The 24,967-nt window shown below is 38.8% G+C and overlaps 1 protein-coding gene across 5 annotated transcripts in view; it reads right to left on the bottom strand.

Annotated features, from left to right (window-relative positions):
* Window positions 1-24,967, bottom strand: part of GABRB2 (gamma-aminobutyric acid type A receptor subunit beta2) — a 166,128-nt gene that overhangs the window by 58,550 nt on the left and 82,611 nt on the right. For all 5 annotated transcript variants that reach the window (XM_039559441.1, XM_039559440.1, XM_039559439.1 and 2 more), the window contains one exon: window positions 21,943-22,025. In XM_039559441.1, the coding sequence (XP_039415375.1) occupies window positions 21,943-22,025 (83 nt within the window). The remainder of the gene's footprint in view (window positions 1-21,942; window positions 22,026-24,967) is intronic.

Raw genomic sequence — 24,967 nt, 5'->3', positions numbered from 1 at the left:
CCTGCAGTCTCATTCGCAGCGTAGTTCGGTTTCATTATTGCGAATGCAGAAGCGTATTCTTGTGGCCCAAGTCGTATGAGTTTTCTCCACATATGGATTAACTCTCTCCCGGTCTGGACTCTAATCCTGGGTCATTGTGAACAATCTCTACCACCCCTAGTTCTCTCAGGGCTGGATCCCTTGTTCTATGGTCTTCCACTGGGTTTGCTGCATGTAGAGATCATCTCCGCACATATATCTTTATCACGCCTGTCAAAACCGTCTCCAGAGACTGGTAGAGTAGCCCCCTTTCATCGCTTGGTCGATCACTGGATCATGTGACAGGGATCCCAAATGCCTCGCTTCAGCACCGTCCAGCATCACATCATCACCTGCCGCATCCCAAATACGGACCATCCAACTTATTATGGATTCATCGGACCGTCGGGTGTAATCCTTTCTTAGGCTGTGAAGGTCCTTTATGGACATGGACTCAGTAATGGTTTCTGTGCCTGAGTCCGTTGGTGGTTTTGAGGTTCCTTCCCCTGCATCATCCATCATCTTTCACTGGGCGATCAGTTTTGGTTGTGTGCTTTTTCCTCGTGACAGGAGCCACTGTCAGTGGCTTAGACTCTCCATCTGGTTTGGGCTTGCTGTCTGGTCTGCAGCCTGGATGTCTGCAGGCTTTGCTGATTGATCTTCCTGCCCTCTACCTTTACCTGCTGCAGTGTGCGATAGGCATATGCCAAAGCCCAACATATTGCAAGGAGCTTGTTCTCATTAGAATTGTCATTGTATCTCTTTCAGATATTTTCCCACCTCAGCTGGTTTCTGAATTTGTTCAGATGGGAAATCCCAAACTGTCGGGTCAGAGAATTTCTTTAGGGTTTGGCCGATGTCCTCCCATTCCCCACACCACTCAAGATGTTCCACCTCTGGGTCAGGTGTCTCAGCAGTCACCCTGGAAATCTGAGCTCTCATTCTAGACAAGCTGTGAATCACAGAGGAAGATTACCAGATTAAATACCAGGAGGGGTGTCTCTTTAACATCCAGGGGAACTGAACATTCTCAAAAGATAACCTATCAAATTTAAAGGAAGGGAAACCCCGTCTCCTCCTCCTCTAACAATCTGGTGCAATTACTAATAAATTCCCAAAACAGGCTACTGAAGCTAGGACTGGGGTTAGGACGGAGAAACCACTTATCATACACACTCGAACAGCTGCCTGTACCTCTATCAACTTCTTATAAATCATTATCACGAGCACAGCAAAATAGAAATCCTGATTCGTCTCCCTTCTCTGTAAAATTTTATCAAGGACAAGATTGGAGCAAGTTGTGGATAGGCAAACAACCCTAGGGACCAAAAAGCACTAGTACCTCAAGCCTAAGGACCAGAAAGACATGAGTACATCGAGCCAGAGAACATTATGAACTCAACCAGCATGGTGACTACTTTACCTCAACACAGAATAAGTAAATTCAAACCAAAATGTAATTAGCACAATTTTTCACTTTCCTTCGAGCCACAGTTGGGCGCCACTAAATTTGTTCCGGTTTGGCCAAATTTAGATAATATATCCTCTGAGAGAAGGCACAACCACCCCTCCCCCACCAGGTTCGGGAAAAAATAAATTTTCCTCGAAGGAAAGTGAAGAGATAAAACTATTTATTTAACAACACACGGGAAAGGAAAATAATGCTAAATAATAAAATTTTCGCTGGAGGAAAAACCTGGGAAAGTGTTCGAGTCCTCCCTTTGGTCTCCTCGGAGCTGGGGCTTGGCCAGGGCCAGGCCCTCTGTGCCCGGTGGAAAGTCCTCCCGATGTGCTCTGATATTGAAACAGTCCAGTAGAAAAGGAAGAAAATCCAAAATTCCAGGAAGGAAAAAAATTCAACTCTCAGTCTCTCTCCAGAAAAAGAACTGAAAAACTGGCCAAAAGCTGACTGGAAAAAAACGCAAGCCGGGTGCTTCCTCCCTCCCCTGCCGCAGCTGGAAAAAAATTGCTATCTCTGTGTGACCTTGAACAAGCTGCAAACTGCTTTGAAAAGTTTTGCTCAGTTTTTCCTTCCCCTCTCAGGCTCAGTTTAAAGGCATAGAAAGGCACAAGAATTAATTTCTGGGCATAGGCAGCGACATGGGATACACATCATAAAGTCACCCCAAGATACCTGGTATATCCACATTTGAATAAAATGTATTGTTCTCCTGTCTTGCTGAAGGCTTAAAGTTTTTTCTTGAAAAATCTTAGGTTAATAAAGATGACTTCCAGATTTGAAACTACAGATAATGAGAAGTTGCATGACACAAAGTATCTAAAACTAGTTTTCTGTTTCATTCCTGCATGTACATCTGAAAATTCCTGGAAATACTTGCTGCAATACGTGATCTTCAAATGATGCAGCATGTCATTCCCTCCCTTGCTGAGTCAGCTCTGTAAAGAAAAGTGGAACCACATCATCACCATTTCTTCTTCACGCTGGTCTCCTTTGAGGTATTAGGACTAGCTAGAACTGATACCTGATACCCAAAAGAACGATTCCTATTAAGTAGCAATATCAGAGGAAACTTAAAAAAAAAAGGTGAACATCCCCCCTAATTTCCAGAAGAAAACATTGGAAGCAAAGCAAAGTTAACTGAAATACATTAGTTCTTAAACAGCAACCCAGAATAGTGCCAATTTCATGAACACCCAAGAGCCAGGAATACTGACAAACTGAAATTGTTCAAAACCCAGCAATGCCACTGTTAGGTCCTGAGGACATTTTAAATAATATTGCACATTCTTATGGGCTTTTACTTTCACTGTCGTAAGCAACAGAAACAAAGAAAACACACAGTACTGATGCAGGGTAGTAATTTCCCTCTCAGAAAAAAAACCCAAAAAAGCCCAACCATCAAACCCTCTAGTATTCATTCTCTTTTAAACTATTTTCATAGCACAGAAATTACACGCACAAGGTAATAGAGAGAGGATAACTACTTCCCATGGCTATTCCAGAGGAAAACCTGAGACAAATTTACAAAGTCACAGTCTTTTATAAAGCTCAGCCTGTTCTGTGCCTGCAAATACTGAAAGACACACATATCTATGCATACTCAAATACTACTCAATATGTACAGCAACATAATTGTTATTTGCTGATGCTTGTATGCACCTGAAGAGGGAGTGTACACTATCACAAGGAGAAAGTGTAGACAGCCTTCTACTAGAAAATAAATCAAAACAACCTTTATGATCTTGATTATACTCAGAGACACCCATTCTAGCTCTGCTTCAGACTGGTAGGAAGAAAATGTCAATATACTTGTTGAGTAAGACGTTGAATTCTTCATCTGTTTATCAAGCCTTACTTTTGGGTTTTAATCAACTGTTTATATGATGATAATTTCATGCTGGTGTATCTGTCATTCATGCAAAATCTATTTATCACCAAGGTTAGGGGCAACTGAACCTCCACAGTTCCTGTCAAATGGTTTTCTGCTTGTCTTGAGAGCCCTCCTGGTGTGGACCACAATGGGTGAAAGTCTACCCTGCACCTGTGGTTATCTTTGTACTTCCCATTCCTACCATCTCCACTCTGAACTTTCACTGCTGCAATTTCAGATCATCACTTCTTGTCCTAACCAACATGATAGAGAACAGAATATCCTCTTCCTCTGCGCTACATTTTATATATTACAAGACTCACACATCTTTTCCTTAAACTTCCCTTTACCAAAACAACTCTTTCTTCTAAGTCATGTTTTCTAGGACTTGGGTTAACTTTCTTGCTATGCCTTGGATATTCTCTAACTGATAGAAATCTTCCTTGAGGTGCAGCCCTTGGAAGGACATAGCCTGACCACCATGTATTGCCACTATGGGAGTGAACAGAAAAATTCAGTTATTTTATGAATAGCACTTCCATTTATAGACCCTGATGTCAGCCTTACTATCGCTGCCAAGGAATCAGTGTCACATCACAATCCATGATATCTCCCCAAAGTTGGGCTTTTTATTTTGTTTTGATTCCCACACCCCTGCCCTGGGCTGCCATTTACACTTAGTTATTTCCCAGTTCTGAGATGCCAGTATTAGATGTAAAATTGGAAATTTGATTTTTCTCAGGCCACCTCTCTATCGAGAACCATGAAAACCTAACTCTATCCTTTCTATCTGTACAAATGTTTTGAAAGTTCCATAATCTTCAGATCATTAAATGAAAACAGTGAAGAGGGACATGACAAAAAATTGTTTCCTTCCTGTAAACTCAATAATCATGTTCATATTATTTTCCAAATGTGGTTTTCTCTAATCCGTGTTTCCCCACCTTGTTTATAAGAATGTCATTCAGTACAACATCAGGAACCTTATTAATGTCAAAATATAGGCCATCTACTGCCTCCAGCAAACAACTCTGCTGTTCAGAAATCATCCAGGCACCAGCACATGGGATCTGCTCATGAACAGGAGTGTTAGGTTCAAAATGGAAAAGCAGTCACAAAAATAGGAGATATTTGCATTTGCAGGGGGGCGATATAGACAGCTGACCATTTTTGCAGACTAGCGATTTAAAAATACTAATTGGGCAAATAATTCTGTTGCTCATTTAAAATCATTAACATTTCCAACTCTTACTGTGACTGCCCAGAGGTGATTTTTCTCTGGAGACTGTGCCTCTAACAGTGCCATTGTACTGGCAGCAGTCTCGAGGGCTCCTCAGCTGGCACAAGAGGGTGCAAGGTCTCACTGTGCTGCCAGCTTTGCAAACACTCTGGTGCATGTTCTATTAAAGAAGGTTTAGAAAGGAGAGCAACCCCTTATTGATGATTCAAATACAAGAACTTGGAAAACAAATAATAGGTTCAGCATGGAAACGTCAGTAGTGAGATGGAGTTATAGGGACACTCCCCATAATGTGGCAGGGCAGACACACCAACTACATTGACTCTTGACATTTGTGCCACCGCCCAACACAGACTGTTAAAGGCAGCAAGGAAAAATCTAGAAATAACATTTCTGAGCAAGGCATAGAGTGAAAGACATACATGCATTTACTCCTACCAAGGCAAGTGGTGACAGAAAACATAGAAAAAGGCAATGATAATAAAAAATCCAAACAGCCCCGAACTGCTTTCATAGCGATAAAGGTCACGTGCCAATTTTCTGTGGGCTGACATCCTTTTAGGAAAATACTCAAGAAAAAATTTCTGGTTTGGTCATATGTATGGACATACTTCACAGGACACTTAATGTGTCTGGAGTTATGACACAAATCGCAAGGAATTCAAGTAATCAGTATGTCTGGAAATAACATGGGAACATGAAAGGAGTCAGCTTGGTTTATAATAGATGGATAACAGCTGCAAAGCTGGTGCTGGGCTCCCATCCTGACACTGTGGGATTTATTATCAAATTGTTGGACTCTGAGTGCACAAGAATGTGGACTTTGTGGAGCTTTGAAATAATTCTGATGCTTTAGGAATAGGTGGAATTTTACAGATATGTGCAAGACTTTTTCGTTGCTCAAGAGGCCTGTGATAACCTCATCCTTCTTTTATACATGAGAAAAACAGTGGTCAAGTCAATGTTCCCCCTCTTTTGTGCACTGAACATTAATAATCAAGAATTTTGTATTGTATCTTATTATATCTTTATTATATTTTATTTTACATTTTATCTGGCAAGATATTAGAAATTTTATATGTCTCTCTAACAACCTGAAAACTCAAATTATCAACATCAAGCACACAGCAAGTGAACTGGCTGGGTTCCTTTTTAGGAAGATTAGAGCCCTTCATGTTCAGAAAAGAGAATAATGAGAAAGGCACCAACTCCAATAGACCGCCTTTTCTCTCTTACAATACCCTGGAAGTTACAGAACTTTTTCATTCTTTACTATCATCATTTTTCACAGATGTCTTACAGAGCATATAGACAGGTAAAAAATAGATATGGAATGAATAAGCCTGTCCCCTAGATGAAATATTCAACCATTAGTAAGATTTACGGAAGCACAAGCATGTGAATTCCATAAGCCAGCATGTCTACTTTTACAAAACAAATTTCTGAGATATCTATCTGATCATACACTTCCCAAGGCCTTTTTGCACTAGTTTGATCAACTTAAAATGCAAAAATATGTAATTTAGCTGCAGACACACAGTAAATAACACCCAATAATTTCCTCATCGAAATCTGTTGAAAATAAAGAGAACTTCTATTTAAATGTGTTTAATTAAATTACATTTATTCTGAAAACCAACCACTTTTAAAAATTAGTATTTATTTTTGCATTTCTTCCCTTAATTGTAATGCTGTATGGTCAAACATTGCTATATTGATAGATCAAAAATTGTCAGTCAAGAAGGATTTAATGATGTGTACACTGAGGCACTGATGCTAAATTTAGGAGACAGACAGTCACAGGACATGGGATCCCCTTGAGACAGCACCAAACCCTGCCTTGTCCGGATGGCAATTGGAGCAGACTGACCTCACACCTTTGATGTCTATGAGTAGCCATCAAGAAAAGACTGCGCAAGTTTCTGTCTGAACAGTAAAAATCTCATTTAGCCACTTTGTCACATGGATGACAGCAGAATGCTTCGATGGGTAAAACTCCATACAGTGATGATATGTTCCCAAGAATCTGGAATACAAACGCCTTTATTAAAGACTCTGGGTATCACCACACTTCAACACTAACAGGTATTAGGAGAGACCAGCAACACTCAGCTCAAAAGAGGTACAACACACTTCAGACCGCATGTTCCAGTTGCAACAATGATGACTTGAGATGGGGACATCTCATATACAAACCTCTTTAAAGGGTGACAGCTTTTGGTTAACATTTATTCGATCAGATTTTAGTGAGAGATAAGGACTCTCAATCTCTTTTAGCCATATTGACTAGAAAACTACACTGACATCAGTCATTCCCATCACAAACAAAAACAGTACTTTAAAGTTCCACACACACTATAGGAAATAACACTGCCTTATTGATGGATCTGCCTTCTGCAGACAGCTGCAATGCAGTGGACAAAATCTAAGACAACCAAGGGGCTGAAAATAGTCCAGGTTAAAGTACACAGAGCTCCACATTAGCTTATCTGCCCTTCTTTGATTCTGTAAGAACAGATGTACACTATCTGCTAATTATCTTCCTCTATGTAACTGACTCCGATATTTTGCTCAGATATTTTTACAGCATACTTTGATATTTTTATCATGATTGGAAAAACAATTTAGATAAGGAAAGAGCTAACTAAAAGGCTTGCCTAGTCATCATTCTCATAATTATTTAGGGCTTACATTCGTGCTTCCTATGGAAGCAGTTTGCAATCTATTCTGAACAACTCACTAGAGATGATAGTGCTTGAGCTGAGAGCTGAGCTTACTTCTTCGAAGGTCAGACACTCATGGCATAGCCATTATGCATAAGTAAATTAAGAAATTTAGATATACATTTGTAATAAAAGAATGATAAACCCTTAATAAAATGTATTGCCTCCTTTTTTACAGACTGAGCTCATTTTTGGCTGGTCAAGAGACCTCATGTGTTGACTTATGAAGATGTGGAACCAACACTGCTGTATTTTCAGTCCCAGCTGGAGTCTCCCTAGTGAGCTGTGTCCTACCTTCTGGCTAAAACACTTGCCACAATCATCCAAATCCCTGAAGGTAAAAAAGACTTAAAAAACCCCAAAAAACCCAAATTAAAAACCAAAACCACATAGAACAAGCAGCTGCTCTGGGTTGCCTTGTGTTTTAAGGAAAACATGCTGCTTTTTGAAACACAGTATTATTCCTGTAAGAAAAAGAAATATCACAAAATGACATTGTTTCTACATAACCTGACATCCTACTCACCTCTATAGCAACCATATTAACATCTCAGTATTCATTCACAATAACACTTTTCTAGTCCAAGAAGAAACAAACTCACTGTAGTAGTCAGAGGAGCTTGACTTGGTGGAAGGTGCTGGCTAATGCTCAAGCAGGAAAGACGTGCACCAGCCCTTTCAATAAAAGCTCATCTTCCAACAGCAGATTTCATACCCAGAAAAAAGTGCAGTTTTAATCAGTCTAGAGAGCTCCCTGTAAAAGCAAGTCATTCTGAGATATAAAGTATGAAAACATGTTACAATGCCTGTCCATGCGTGGCCATTAAAACCATGAAAATCATCCTTAAATGATAATTACATCACATTAGTAAATGATAATTTAACATCTGGCAAAATTATGGCCATACCATTTGTAACAGGCATGTTGACCTAATTTATCAAATATCTTTTTTTAAATTCCTTAAAATCAAAAGCATTTTGGCATTCAGCCATAGAACAAAGTGTCCCTATACAGTTTCATGGCCAAGTAAGAGCTAGCACATATGTAAATACGTGCAAATAGGAATTCACTGTTCAGTTACAAAGACCTATCCTTCAAAAAAAATTGACTATAAGTCTGTTCATGGATTACTCAGCAGCACAAATTGACAGGAATGTGCATGAGACAAATGCTACTTATATTTGTGTCACTTCCAAGAATCCCCATCCAAGATAAAGATTTTTTAAAAAGTATAATATATTTTAATATATAATTTTTGTATGTAAAAATAGAAAAATTATCTGAAAGGCATTCAGAACTCACAGTCATCTTCTCTCAGCAGATTTCAAAAAATTTCCCATATTTTGCCATGTTCATAATTCCATTACACTCATAATAAAACACACAGATACAAAAGTTAAAAACACCATTTTATTTTTAAAGAAAGTTAACATATTTAGCAAGCACCTTGTACTTTTAAAATACAAGCAAGTTTCCCACATCTATACAATCAATTCTACAGTAGTATCAGCAGTACATAAAGGGTCACTGAAAGGGGAAAAGGGGAAGAAATGGGAAAAGGGGAAAGAAAATGAGAAAAAGAGAAAAAGAGGGAAACAGAGGAAAAGAGAAAAAAGAAAAAGACAAAAAGAGAGGAAAAGAGAGAGATAAAGAAAGAGTGGAAGAAGGAGAAAATTATCAAAAGGAAGAAGGAGAAAAGAAGAGACGGCTATGCTGTACATAGCACACTATAGGGTAAAATGCTAATTTTGGACATAGTGAGATGCCAGCTTTTCTGCCATCACAGCAAAATGTAAAACCCAGTTCTTTAATACCATCTTCCCAAAAATGAGCAAAAATAGAGGTAAGTAAAAGATACTTCTTCTTGGACAGCAAGACAACAACTTTGATAGGACGTTCGGTTGATTTTGCAGGAGAAGAGTGTCATACATTTATCTATAATGCTGTGGAACTTGCAGGACTTGAAGAAAGTTGTTCTTGAAACCTGAAAGGTAAACAATACTCTAACTAGTGCGTGTGCCCAGTACCATCACTGCTTACTATGCTACAGCAACATAAACAACTTACAGCATAAAGGTATTGCACTTGCAGCACTTTGATGCACATCTGCTCCCCTGGACATTCCTGTTAGATATATGTGGAGAATGAGAAGTTCCTTGGCATGGACACCATCCCTAGGACGATAATGATAGAATAGAGTCACTAATGTTACTCTTTATATTACTCATGTTTTGTCTGCAAAGAAAAGAAGATAGAGAGGGACCATAGGTAAAATGAAAAAATCTATTGTGCTCTTTGCCCCTTTACAGAATTTTCCCTAGATTTTCCCAGGTTACAAGCATCCAGACACAAAAAAACCCCCAAAGGAATGAAATTATAATCCACAAGCAAAAATGTAACTTACCAGCATTTCAGTATCACTCATGTTGTCTGTGTAACATTTTGGTGCAGATCATTCTTTCAGAAGTCAGCTGTTGAAGGGCTGATTGTTCCAGGCTGTGCTCAGAAGAAACAAACTCTTGGCTCCTTGGAGTCCGCTGATTTTCACTGGTTGGCTCCCACACAGTCAGATTCAGGTGCCTGCTGTGCTTTTATGAAACTTGTTCCCTTAGCAGCCCACAATAGGTATGTTTACCTTGAGTAAAGCTGTGTCTGATATTGGACAAATACTCACTTCTAACGATTGTTGACTGTAAAGTAACTGTTTAAGAAAACCGACTAAAAAGTGGTGATTTTACCAGGAAACTGATGTGTAAGTTTATGCAAAATCCACCAAATATTAAAATAATCAACTTTTACACATCAGTAAAGTGCATGGATTCAGCAGAGTACTTGACTCCATCCATGCAATTGCACACTCCTACTGTTACAAGGAGTTGTTTCCAATGTCGCACAGTACCAGCTCACATCATGTCAGAGTGGAAAGGTGTGTTCTTACACATAGAGCCAAATACTGACTCTCAAATTGTTTTGTTATGTTATCCTGTTTTTATGTGAAATTATTGGCTGGGCTGAGGTAACATCTCGAATTCTGGCTGCAGTGACACATCAATCACAAGATGAGACAGGCTTGTATGAGAGCAAATGCACATAGCAGATTGCTCTGCAGCTGAGGAGTAGAAGTATGACATACCACAAGTTCCAAATCTCTGCACTTCCAATACATTCCTGCAAAACTGACTAATTATATCTGTGCTCTGTACCCAATAAAGACAAATTCTATGTTGTACAGTCATAGGATATAGAGAATTGCCTTTTAAATGCATGTAACAATGAAGATGTTACTGAGCCAAACATCATAATGAAAATTCTGAGATCATTATCTGTTGGTGTGACCCAGCCCACTGTGGGGCTGGGGCAGCGTGATGCCAATCAATCCCAGCCCATCCCCTGGATCGAGTTTCCCGAAGAGGCAGACTCAGAGGGTGGGTCGAGGGGCGGCTCAGAAGCCTAAGCTGCACCCCCCTGAGTGGCACCCGGGTACACGCCACCTCCCCTGGCTCGGGAAAATTCTCCGTTACTCGGTTGTTCATTGGTTCTCTGTTACAACTCCCACCTCTCGGTTTCCCCAGTGGTTCTTGTTACATTGTATCCTCCCCCTGGCTTGTAACTCATTGGTTGTTTTCCCCTTTCACCGCAGTTTTCAAATTGCCTATAAAACTGAGGACGAGCCTCAGGGCAGGATCCCATTGATCCCATCGCATTCCATCCCTTCTGAGCTCGTTCGGGTTGCGAGGTTTCTAACAATAAACCTGTTAGAAGCCAGACCAGAACAGCCTCTCTCTTCTTTTGTCTCCGAGCTAACGTGAGCCGATACCATCAGCTCCTGCCATGTTTCCCTCTGCAAAGAAGCCAGCTAGCTAGCTCAGCCAGCAGCACTTTTCCTGATGCCGAAGTCGCTTCTGCGACGCACAGAAGAATGCAGCTGGACTCACTCTGACCTGGGGCATGCCAGAGCTCATGCCTTGAGCACCAAGAACTGCGTTAATTATCAAGGGGAAAAGAACCCTTTTTCTGAGAGTTTTTAAACCATAACAAGCAGTGACAGAGACACTTCAGTCTATATAATGGGAATAGTACCTGTGTAACTGAACAAAGATATATGGAACAGATTATACCACACCAGATCATACATTGAAGAAAACCTGTATAGTTTTACTTCGTTAAATTACAGGGCTACTTGTACAACATACTGATTTATTCAGAGCATTGTCATGGTATTGTCATTCTGTTACACAGACAACAGTCTCTTTTCACAATGCAGGTCATGGAGCAGTTAGTTTCTATTTCAGATCAGTAATGGTAAATACTTATTCCTGATTCTGTAAGGCAGATGTAGCATCCCAGGACAGGATAAATCAGATAGAAAGCTTCAATTAAATTTCTTCACTGTTATGGTCAGGCACTGGAACAGGTTGTCTTGGGAGGTTTTCTAGATCAGACTGGACAAAGCCCTGAGCAACTTGGTCTGACCACAGAGCTGACCATTTTTAAAATAGATTAGACTAAGGACTTCCTGAGGACCCTTCCGTTCTGAATTATTCCTGAAGTATACCTTGAAATATAAGTATATGATTAATCTACTTAGTGACTTCTCTTTCCTCATGTACAAAACAACAGTGAAGAAAACACACCTGAAGTATCACATAAGAAAAAAAGGGGCAAAATAAACCCCAGCTTTTATAAATACAACATAAATGATAAAGAGTATAATCTTTATTTCTCTCAACCACTTAGACATCCTTTCCTTTATAAATGTTCATTCACAAAACATGTTTGAGGCTACTTGGTGTAATAACAGCATTATTCATGTTTCATTTTTACTCAGAACAAATGCATATCATGAGAAAGTTAGAATTTTTCATACATAAAAGGTATCTTGAATTTCCATCCAAATAATTTTGGACAGTGTGTCAAAAACACAGTGGATACTCTGAGTGGCATAGGTATCACATATTTCTAAAACTCGAATAGTTTCTCTGTGTAGACCTGCACACCAATGCAACATTTTAGCAAATTTGCAGTAGCACTTTCCCACATCAACTACAGTGGTTTCAGACTGATGGAAGATAGAAGAATTAGCCAGAGGATAATTCCCCTAGCACTGCCAAAAGTTGGATAATATAAGGCTGAATTATTTTTAAATGATTACTATCATAAGCAACACTAACTTTGACTTCAATACATAAACTTAAGACATAGGAAAATGGGACTGAATCCAGTGGGAGAAAGTAGCTTGTATGTGCTAAATATGGGTGGAATTTGATCAGCCTGACTACCAGTACCAAGTAACATGAGCAACTGAAAACAGAATTAACTTGTTTCACAACGCTCTCATCATTAGCAAGGTGTGATCAAGGGATGAAAAGATTGTAATTTTTAACATTACCAATGCTGCTTCGAATTAAATTTCTTCTCTGTTATTCCACCAAAGTAAAATAATGTTTCCTAGGCTTGTCTTCTTGAAAGGCCAACACTTCTTCAACCCAAATTTAATGTCATAATCAAAACTAAAGATGATCTTATTATTCACTCTAGCTTCTACTTGCTGAAACAAAACCAATGAAATTCTTTTCTTGTTCAGTGACCAATGATGCAATATTTTGCATTTGAGCGTCAGTAAGAAAAAGTAAAGAAAACTCGGCGTTTGGAAAAAAAATGAAACTAAATCACCCAAACAAAAAACCTCCAACCCTGCTGGAGAATATAGATATTTCTTTTCTTTTACAAAAGCCACTGAGGAGGGTTAAGCTCATATTTGAGAGATGAATCTTCAATTCCTATTCTAGAAACTTAGGCCAAATGGACCAACATCAGTGACCCAAATACAGAGCACACTCACCAGTCTGGTCATTTGGCTTGCTCCTAAAGCAGCAAATTGAATTCTTTTTAGAGATGGAGCTTAATGAGCCTTGCTACATCTCGCCCCAGTCCAACTGCGGTCCATGTAGAAAGAAGGGACACTTTGCCAGGGTAGGGTAATAGTTGATCCCGTTTTCTTTGTTGCTGTTGTTTTGTAAACAGGCCAAAATGGCTTGCCAAATTTCATCTGAATCCACAGTTTTGCAGTGACTCAAATATTGATTTTCTCATCTTTCTCCCGCTTAATTAATTCAGCATTAGCTGAACAGCATTAGCAAGAGCACTAGCATTAACTGTTTGAGTGGCTATCAGTGACCAAGGGCAAATAGAGATCAGACTGACAACAGTCTCAAACAAGTGCCCTCCTGCCCCTGGATGTTTCAAAAACTCATCTAAAAAAATTATATTAATTCCTTAATGTAATTGATGAACAAAAGACAACTGTAGTTATATATTGGGAAAAAACCACTATCTTAGGGAATAAAATGATTGTAGAAACATATTTCACTTCTTTTCCCAAGTATGTAATCACTGTGTGATAGTCAGTTTTTGCATTGTCTTCTAAAGCAAAAGACCTGAGATCAAGGGATTCCAGCACATGATAAATATTACTATTTCATAAAAGCTATAGCATGTTGAAGAAACAATTTCATTTTGAAAAAGATAATAGACTGCTTGAGTAACCTGATACCATGGAGAATAAGCCATTATTAGCTTTCAGTACCACTTCCGTCCCTTACAATGAAGAACCTAACCACACGTGCACTCCAAAGAAGATAAAAAAAACCGTATAATCTCAGATCATACACTACACCCTGCTAAGGTATGTAACAATATCACATGACTTTTCCAATAGCACTTATAAGTACTTATTTTTCTTGAAGAAGTCACCAGTTACAAGGCATTTGAAAAGAATACCAGACCTGCTGAAAAAAATTTGCCTAAAATATAACATTTTATAACTGAGATTCTAAAAACTAAAACAAAAAATGGTGAATATTTATCTTGTAAAATTCATACCTTCTCAAAACAGGACTAAAAAGTGCTAACTCATCAGCTTTCCATACTTCGACATAATTTATTGGACATAAGTTAATCAGCTTTTGTTAGAAGTATTTTCTTTTCTTTTGGAAAATATCTATCTCCACCATCAGAGATGCCTTCCTGGACATGTAATTTTTCCCCCCAAACCTTAGCAAATATATTTGATACTTTCTGAATATGGACTTTTTGAAAAGGGCCCTTTTCATTTCCAATAATCCCTTGATAAAACACAGGGTTATTTGTAATAAAGAAAATTTTACTCTTGTTCAAACTGAATATAAAAGGCAAAATGCATTAAAAGTTTTAAAACCATTCACATTTTGTTTCTGTGTCTTTATGATTGTAGCGGGTTGGGTTTGTAACTGGGCAGAAACACCAATTTAGTGTAGTGGTTTGGCTCAAAATACTCATTACTGCTTATCTTCTGTGAGATAAGAATTAGGAGAAACACAAAGCAGGCACCAAACTTGAAAGAATATAAAGAAGTTTATTAACAGACCTAAAAGAAGGAAAAAAAAAATTTATACCACACCTTCAGAACTCTCCTCCTCCCCCCACCTTCCTCCCTTCTCCCACTGACAATGTAAAAAGACAACCCTTAAGATGTTCAGTCTGTTTACCACTTCCATAATAACCTTGTTCAGTCCATTTAGAAAGAGAAGTCTCTCTGCTCATGCCATGAAAACATTATCATGAGACAGCCGCCCACTTCCGAATAACTCTGTTCAGTCCATTTAGGAAGAGGAGTCTCTCTGCTCGCATGCGAGTCCCTTCCCCGCGACTTGCAGCTTTTCCCGGAACTGCTTTTGGGGTCCACTCTTGAAGTTTTTTGGGGTACAATTTTAAGGTTGAGCCATTCAGAAACAAAAGTTCTCTTCACCCATCTTGGGAGCATTTAATCTCTAAGAACAGAGGCCCTTCTCCTTCCCTGGGACCAAAGGGTCCCCCCCCTTCAATCTTCTTCTTTAGGACTATCTCTGGGAGCATCTCTAGGAACTGAGGTTTTCTCCTTTCCCATTTTGGGAGCAAAAGTCCTCATCGCTTCCATCTCTCCTGTCCAAACTTCTCAATGAAATTACAGCTGCGACAGCAATCTGCCTATCTCAGCGCAGGTGCTTTTGCTTGCGAGTTGAACACTCCACCCTCCATATCTTCATGAAATTACAACGGGATACTCTGATATATCATAACTTCACAACAGAATTTCAGCTTTAAGCATCTCCTCTTTCTGTTCCCTCAGGTTTTCAGCTCTTCACAGCAATAAAAGGGTTAATCTCACCTCAGCCTTGCAGCTGGAATGTTGCTTATCGCTGTTGGTCACCTGAACTCTGCCCACTTTTGCTGAAATCTTGGCTGCAGTGGAGGGGGGAGGGGGGGGGGAACCGAGCCAACTCTGGCTGCCCACAACCCGGCTGGGGGGGGGTCATCCTGGAGCCGTGGCCCGGCCCAGCCTGGCCTGAGCAGGGCCTGGGCTGGGCCCGCTGGCCCCGCAGCCACCTGTCCCAGTGCTGGAAACGAGAGAGAGCTTGGGGGGGAGTTTTTCTATTCTTAAGTGTGGATCACAGAGGCGGTCATAATTTTAAGTGGCTTAAAGAATTGTCCATATTCAAACTGGCCAGCTGATAGGTTCTGTCAGGTCATAGAGAAAGCTGTAGGAAGAACATCACTTCCGAGACTTAGCTTGCTAACCTATGACAATGATTATATATGTTTTCCATATTCAACTCTAGAATGATAGAAAATAAAAAAAAAGCACTTAAAATTATGAATTTTTTGTGGAAATCTCTGTTGCTGGTATGGTCTGGGCTGATAGGCACAGATTAGATATTTGTACACTGCATTCCCTTTTAGATTTAACTCCAGGTATCTTGAAAGCATTAAGAGTCTGTTGCAGAACTCATGCACAATTTGTTCTTCATTTGCAAACAATATATCACCTTGTTTGTGCTATGAGAGCTCCCAGGATGCAGAGGCTGCTGCAAAGATGTACTGAGATATAATGAAAAAAGGAAAATACTTCCCTCTTGCATACCCGTAGGGTAATATATCTCAGGTGTTATTTGAACTCCAGTCTGAAAGCCCAACCAAAGTCCCCAGCTGTGTTATCAAAACCTTACAAACACTGATTCACTTGTACACAGCCCACCCTGATCATATGCACTGATGGTGAGTCTAAATTTCCTTCCCCTCTTCAGACTACCGAGAAAAAGCATCTACTGCTGGGGATTATTTTAGCTCTTCCTGAATCATCCTGTCTCCACACTAAAGAGGAGTCAAGGATTTCCTGTTCATTTTCAGTGAACTTATGCCACTGAAATGATACCTTTTCTCTTAGCATATTTGAGATGAAATTACTGACGACAAATAAAAAACAAAGTAGCTGTCCCAAGTAAGCCACACTTAAAGCTGATGGTTCCCAAATGGCAATGGACATAGGGGGAATTCATCGCTGTTTCCTAAACAACCCATGTTTCTTCTGCAAACGCAGTGCTGTACAGGTTGAATTTGCACAGAATCCAAATCTGAACATGGAGAGGATGAACAAGATGAAAAAGGTGTGCTTTGACAAGACCACCTTCTGCTGATAAAGGAATATCCTCTCTGCAGGGGCCATGATGCAAAAGAGAGTCAGCTGAAGAGAGATAGGGGATGGAATACACATTAAGTTTGATAAAAGGAAGAAAAAAAAATTAACAGCTTTTAAAAGTCTAGCTGTCAGTGGCCCAAGAGTCATGTGCAGTTGTTGAAAGTGACGTGTTCCCATGGTATCCTCATAAACTGAACACCCCACTCCTGGGGATTGGCGGAGTTTCTTGCCTGCCATCAAACACATTCGCCTCTAACCCAGAAAAGCCTTGCCTGGTCAGCTCCTGGAGTTCTACCATTTGTCCCATGTGACCTGATTACAGCCTTGATCGATTGCCTGAGCAGCCATCTGCAAAGTGCTCAAAGCTTCAGCAAAAGGCTGCTTTGATTTCTTTTCAGCGCCTTAAAAGTACTGGTAAAGTCACCTTGAGCACACAAAGATGACTTCTCTTTCTCTTGTTGATGAGCTTTCGAAGATGATCTGATTAGAAAGTGTTTGGTACTGGGCTGCACTGCCACGGGGAGGAATGATACTCTTTTGACTCTGTTTCTGGCTTTTTTCAGATTCTCTTACTCAATGGAAGTTTTTAACCTAGTGTGTGTCTCTGGTGGATTTGTCATGAAATAGAAAAAAAAAATCTAACGATTTCTGCTCCAAACACCCCAGGCTTTCACATATATCAAATGTCCTGCAAACAATTATTTCTCATTCATCAACAAAGCAGTTCCCCCACCTGTCTGTGAGTGCTTTTCCCTGGACAGTATAGGTGCACGGCGAGCTCCCTGTCTGCTAAGGCTTCCGACAGCAGGGCTTTGGTGTGCTTCTTTAATGCCACATCTTTAATACACTATGGAAAGTGTTTCTGAGGATATGCTTCTGAGGAGAAACTTGGTGCATTCTTGTTTGTTCCACAGCAACAAAGAAATGGAAAAAACAACTCCAAAAAATCCTCTGTCACAAGGCAGAGTCTGAATTTTACCTCTGTATAACATAAATATAGCTAGGCCAAACACATTATGAAACAAGAGAAGAAGGAATTGAAGTAAATTTTTGTCTTTATGTGGCACCGCATAATTGAAATGGACAAAGGTCCAGATGTACCAGATGAATCTTGAATAACTGCATTTAAAAATATTCAAAAGAATCACAATAATTTGTTATGCTAGAGGATGTGCAATATGATATTTTATTAGTTTATAGGAATATGAAGTATTCATCAAACTCCCTTGTACTTCTTATTGCCTTTGAGCTCTCACTAGTCTTATGGTTGATTAGCTGAGACATTCCTTTCAACAGTTACAATTCCAGAGAGGCAGGAAACAGCAGGGAAATAAAATTATTCTCAAGAATCATCAGAAACTCAGCAATACAAACTGCAGTGGCAGAGGTAGGGTACAGAACAGAGAGGTATTTACTGAGTCAAGTCAATATTCAGCTAAAAAGGAAAAAGCCCTCTGTTGCCTGCAAGTTGGGAAACTAAAAAATGACTATATAGGAAAATTGATTTCCCTCTGGTATTACAACCCTGTTGTTCAGTATGTTGGAGAATAACAAAAGAAAGGGAGAAGACGACTAGCTCAGAGTAGACCCCCTTGGACATGACAGCCCACAGTTTTAAAAGCATCTTAGCAAAACTGAACATTCAACAAGCTTCTGCCTTTAAAGGACCTCAGAGTGTAGCTAGTTATACATGGAAAAAACCCAGGACTTCATTTCTCAAAACTGATACTCTCTGAACTAGTGGGAAATAGTCCTCTCTTACACTTTCAGCATCTCACTAGGACTGTCCTAGACTGAAATAGGAAAAATGCTCTCTATTGTATCTTAATAGATGATAATCACCCCCATCTATGTAATGTTTTATATTTTATATACGACCCTTTTCCATGAGAATTTCTACTTTGCAAATTAATCTAGACTTATGTAAATCTAGGTTAACAAAAACTTTATATTGGTGAAAATTTCAGTGAACACTATGACATGAAAAAAAAAGCAGCTCAGGGATTTAAGAAGGCATTCAACTCTGGCATCAGTAAGAGGATGAGGGGAGGAAAGGAAGGAGGAAGCAGAGAAAGAATGGAAGGACTTCAGAGACATTAACATGCATTGAAATGGAATAAAAGTCTCTCATTACAACTCAAATGACCTGACTTGACAATAACTCCTTTTTTAAACAAAGTATATCTGAACTGGATTTCTCAGAAGTATTTGGTATAAGACTAACTAAGAAAAGACAATATAGATATGTAAAAGGTATGTAGGAAATTGTACTGCACTGGAAGGTCATGCTTAATACAGAGAATGACTATAAGCAAAGCTCTTTCTTCTTGACATTAATATTCTTTAGTATTTGTGTGTTAGTGAAATTTCTAATGAAACAAAATCTGCAGGCATTTTTAAGACTGAGGATGATCAGAACAAATATAACAAGACCTGGATAACCTTGAGGACTGTAGCAATATTAAGAACATTGACTGATGTAAACAGTGTTATGAAATGCCAAGTCAGGTTAGCACTATGCAAAAAAATTCTTTGAAAAGCTATGAAGAACCCACTGCTGGAAAATGAGTGAGGAAGGGAGACCTTACTGTACTGTTGCAGAAAAGACTCTCACCTGTAATATTCAGAAAGCAGAGAAGCAGAAAAGCAGAGATGGCTCTTTGAAGAAGGGCAGGATTAATGCCATAGTGTAATATGGATTTCATCTGGGACACTGTTTAAGGTACTAGTTATTCCTAATGAAGAACTAATGCCAGTTCTGCATTTCTCTTAACACACTCCTGCATGAGAAAGCTAAAAAAGACTGAAATATTCAGTTTCATGAAATGAATTCTATGAGAAACTATCGGTGTTTTCATTAAATGTGTTATGAAGGTCCCAGGAAAGCTAGGGAAGACACTGAATTAAAAAAAAATTGTAGGCCCAAGCAGTGAATATTAATTTCACACCTTCATAGGGAAGAAAACACTTGGGATAGAATTTATAGAATACCTAATCACTACAAGAAAGCAGTGGTGAAACAGGCATCCAACAGGATCAGTAGGGCAAGAAACCAATCTTATTCAGGCATGCAGCTTAACCACTTTTTAGAAGTGATTATGGCTCCAGCACCTGCATTGAATGACTTGGAAAGTTACTTTCAATTTTATTCACCCTGCCCATCTACCTACCAGCATTTTTGCCTGAAGTGATTCACAAAGAGTAGACAGACAGGTTTTCATCAGGACAGAATGATGTTTATGAAGACCAATCATTTTCTAAAGCAGCGTGACTGTGCTTCAAAACACAGTTCAAGTGTTACTTTATCCACATTCTTTAGTGGACTTTATTATTGCCATGAAAGATAGGCTAGCTACATGCAGTATCCTGATTTAAATTCATTTTACCTTTGTGATGCTGCAACAGAGCTCACAAATTCACAAATGACCTCTGTTCCAGGCATCACAACTTCTATGGTAAATTCAACACCTACACTTTCTATGATATAACGAGCATTAAGTTTTCATACCAAGTGGAACAACAATTTGAGAGCTCAATACCTCGGTGTTTAGGATTGTTTCTTGAAAGATAAGTGATCTGCACCAAACCTCTACTCCAAAACAGATGAAAGGGAAATTTCAATTTACAAGTCCCACATTCTAAGTCTGAATGAGAACAAGTGCTCTCACTGAAAAGTAGAGACATAATTTTCTGCTTTTCATAAGGACTGACCTGGCAGGTATTTCCTGTGAATACTTTCCACAGTGGGTTGTGAAAGGATGAAAGATGGGATAACTAGTTTGTGAATCCCAATAAGACTTAGTCATCTTAGCAATGCAGAGAAATGGCAAGACCATGTTGTTGGCCATTTAAACAATGCTGTGAACAGAGAGAAAGGATTTCCTTTGACTCTCCAGCTTTCCACCTTACACACACAATTGGAAAATAGAAAAATAGGAGGTCCTTGCTGCAAGAACAATTAAAAGACACTGTTACAGCAAAAACTTTCTCAATAAAAATCTCTGTAAGCCTGAATTATGCCAATAGTTTTCTCACACGTTATAATCAGCCTATATATATGCCACCTATATACTGGTTGTATAATAGCTGGCTGCAGGTATGGCATTCTGAATCAAATGCTATCAATGGAAATTCTATACTGAGCTACAAAAAGATCCCAAACAAACTAGATTTTATCCACTCTCAGAGCAAAGTCCATCACTACATTTGCTGCTTGTGAATATCAGTATACAGAATTTTAATGATAGTATCACTCTGCTTACTTATGCATAGAAATCATTTCAGGCAACAGTGTCACAAGAATTTTAGCATATATGTAAATTCCAGTAAAATGAATGAAATTTGGACACAAATGTAAAGCATATTCTTAAATGCTTTCTCAAACAGAAGTTCAGCTGTACCAAGTTCTTACCAGACTGGAGCACAAATTAAACATTGAAATACCACATATTTCATAATACAGAAGTTATTTTAAAAATACACATACTTGTGTACTGCATATTAAAATGTGACAGTAATCTTAAAAGTGCTGATATAATCTTAATTAGAGTGTCAATGTGCTTGCAATATTGTCATTATAAAAGTGATCATGAATTTTTTTCAGAGAAAAGAGAGGTTTTACTTCACAAGTTTTGTTTATATAAAAAGTTCAATAGACACCAGCCATTAAATCAGTATATATGTTTACATGCATTGAAATTTTAACTACAGCACAGTGGTTAGGAAAAAACCCACAAAACACCTATTTCAAGGACAATTCTAACCTCTTGCCTTCGTTTATAAATGGAAACAAGCTGCCACACAGTTCAGCAGTAAAGGAGGATAAAGAACTGATAATAATCCTTGTGCTCCTCACATGAACTCCAACAAGGCATTTGAATGAGACTTTTAAAGCTGTAAATTGTCCATCAAAACACAGAATAACTTTTGCTAATCCTTGTGCCACAAATTCCATCTGGAAAGCTACTTTTTTCACGTGTTTACAAGGATCTAAACATCATCAGACAGAAAGACAACTGGGTTAGTAGCATGTAAAAAAAAACCCCAAACAAAACCTGAAAAAAACAGAACCCGACAAAAATAAAACCTCTGAAGCAGTTGACCACAGAATAAGTAGGATTTGCAGAAGTACTTACAGCTTTCAATCTCCAGCGTGCAGTTTTGCTCATCCAGTGGATATCTCCGCAGGTCCATCATACAAGCAGCTGTTGTCGTAATTCTGGGAAGGAAAGAGAAGAGTTTGTTAATATGCCTTGTTCTAATCTTTCCTTGATCACACTTTGTTGAAAGAAGAAGCTGTATTTCCACATAAATAATGCTCTGCCTGGTTTGGTTGAATACCATGTCTGCTGCTTGCTTGTAACTATTGCTGTCTCAGGAAGGTTATCCCAGCCTGGTGGTCATGCACAGCTTCCCCTCAACACAAGTATTTTCTGCTGTGTTTAAAGTACAGCTGAGTGGCCAAAGCACCTGGGGAATCTGCTTCCACACCATTAAAAAAATGAGAGCATTGGACATTGAGAGCAGCATTGTACAAGCTTTCTTCAAGCTGAAAGACTGACCAAATGAATTAGCTCAAATCGTAAAATCCAAGATGATGATCTCCACAATGGGACCAAGATGGACTAGATGGAGTGCCTACAGTATATGCAAAAACTAAGACATTACAGGATCAATGTCTTTCCAAGGCATTAATGAGAGATTGGGTGACCAACACTTTCCTTCTCAAAATCCTGTCTCATGTATGAAGTTTACTACTGGCCTTTCATACTAGATATTTAGAATATTCAAGAACAGTTTAAAAACTTCTTGTACATTCTTTGTTCTGACAAAAAGACTTCAGAGAACTCTTTCCTTTGATAGATCTTATTTTTTCTCCTTGAATACCTAAAAAGTGTTCATTAGTGGCAGAAAATTACAGTTGCCTGGTCAAAATTCACTCAAAATTCACTAGCAACTATTTCTACAAGGCACTTAAGAATCTTCCTAAGTATCCTTGCTATCCTACTGGTCTCTTGGGGAAGAGGAACATTTTTTGGCACCACGTTCTTTCCTCATTCCATACAGGGGTATTCACAGAATTGTTTTGGAAAATATGTTTTTAATCAGTGTGTGTTATCAGAGATGCTTCACAAGAAAGCTTTTTGGAGTGGTAGAAAAGCAGAGGGAAAAGACTCCTATGGCTCCTCTTAGTGAAACCCTTCCAGCTTTCAACAAAATCAGACTGCTGGGGAATACATGTGCGTTTCTATGAAATGCAAATGGAGCAAGCAGCAGCACATATTGGTAAAAAAAACCTCTTGGCAGTTCATACTTGTTTCCTTATTTTTAAATTTAAAGAAAAATTAAAGAAATTGCCCTGTTCCAGTATCAATGTAAGACTGATTATTTTGGGGCAAACTTCAAGAAAGGTATAGTGAGACCAGAAAAAAATTACAGCTCATGTTTTTTGTTGGGTTATGTTTGGCTTTTTTTTGTGGGGAGGTTTGTTGTTTTGATTTCCTCAGTTATTTCCATAGCTACCTGTATATTATAGTCAGCAGTTTTACAAGAGTTTCAGTAGTTCACAAAGGAAAAGGCAGAGCACAGACTTACAGCCAAGGTTTAAATGCAGTAAAGAATTGTGGTAAAAGCTAACCTGGTTTACTACTAAGTTTTCTCATAGCTTTCTCTTCACTAAATACTTCCTACGAGAGTCTGCTGGATCCAGGGGTTCGACACAGAGACAACCCCCAGCCCATGCTACCCTCAGCAAAGTGTCTGTTCACTCTGATGGAGTGGAGAACTCAAAATTCTCACACATTTCTGTAGGATTTTTCGGTGCAAAAAAAATGACCAGAGGGGCCAAAGGCTGCAGACAGCTGGGATAAAAGCTCTGTAGGGAACATTAGCGAATCATTAAAAGACACAATGCCCTACCTCACCAGAATGTAAAGTGACACAGTAAGGAAAATTATAGGTAGAGCAGAGACTTAATCAAGCCAAAACAGAAGTTTTGAATAATGTATTTAATTCAACTTGCTTGTTCCTTCTTAGTCATAACGCAAATCCACTGAAATAAAATCAGAAGTCTGTCCTTTCCTCTCCTCATACCTCTCTCATATTTTTAGCCCGACTTTTCACATTTATAGTAAAGTAGAAAAAGTTCTTTCATCTTCATAATTATTTAAACAACAAAACGACCTTTGGATAATTCTTAGTGGTTTGCAATTCATGGTGATTATGTAAATCAAATTACCAAAGCAAGAGAGTGGAAGAATTACCACCTTGGAATACTTTTAAAGGCAAGAGACATGACCCACACCTTTTCAGAGAGGAAGAAACAGCAGTTCAGTTTAGAAGTTGGGAATACTTGAAACAGGCCCAAAGCCTTTCCCCCAGAGCAGAGCTGTTTCAATCTTCACAGAAGGATTAGAAATATTTTTTATACAGCCTGTACTAGTGCAAAAAATATAATATTTTACTTTGCATGATGTAACCTTGAGAACAAACAATGAAAAAGTGAAAGGTTTTAAAAAAACAACACTGTGACTCAAGGCACTGCAGTCATTAGGGATGATACAGAATAACAGGACTCAGAGAAGCACCACATGAAATGAAACACATCACAGAACTGTCTCTCTCATACACTAATCTTTTCATCTGTTGCTAAAGAAAGAGAAACCTTGTGATATTTTATGATTCCTAACAACAAAAATGAGTTTTCATCTTCCTCTTTTATGAGCTGTATTTTGAGTGTAGACTGATGAAGCACAAAAAACAAACCCTGAAGCACCACTCAACTGACTAAATAAAGTATTATGAAGTAGACCTAGAGAAAACTTCATGTGTTAAAACAAGCACACTTGTTAATACTGACTTTTAACATTGCAAAAAATCTGCACCACAACTGACTTGCATGGAAAGTAAAGTTTGCCATCAATAATTCAAAATAATTCAGATAAATTATTATTTCTGAGAAAGCTGAAGAATCTGTTCACCTCCAAATCTTTGGGGAGGTTTTGTGATTCAGATAAGAGCTGGAAATTGGCACTACTTCTTTCACATGTGAAGGCCATAAAGAACTTTTTAAACACTTCGAAATTAAAGTGAGGCAGAATATAATACCTGTATTATAATACTATCCCAGAAGGGCTATTAGTTCTTATGTTTGAGTTCTAT

The sequence above is a fragment of the Corvus cornix genome, chromosome 13, assembly GCF_000738735.6.
Source record: "Corvus cornix cornix isolate S_Up_H32 chromosome 13, ASM73873v5, whole genome shotgun sequence".
Lineage (NCBI taxonomy): Eukaryota > Metazoa > Chordata > Aves > Passeriformes > Corvidae > Corvus > Corvus cornix.
Note: the sequence above shows the minus strand (reverse complement) of the source record. Positions and strands in the feature narration are given on the sequence as shown.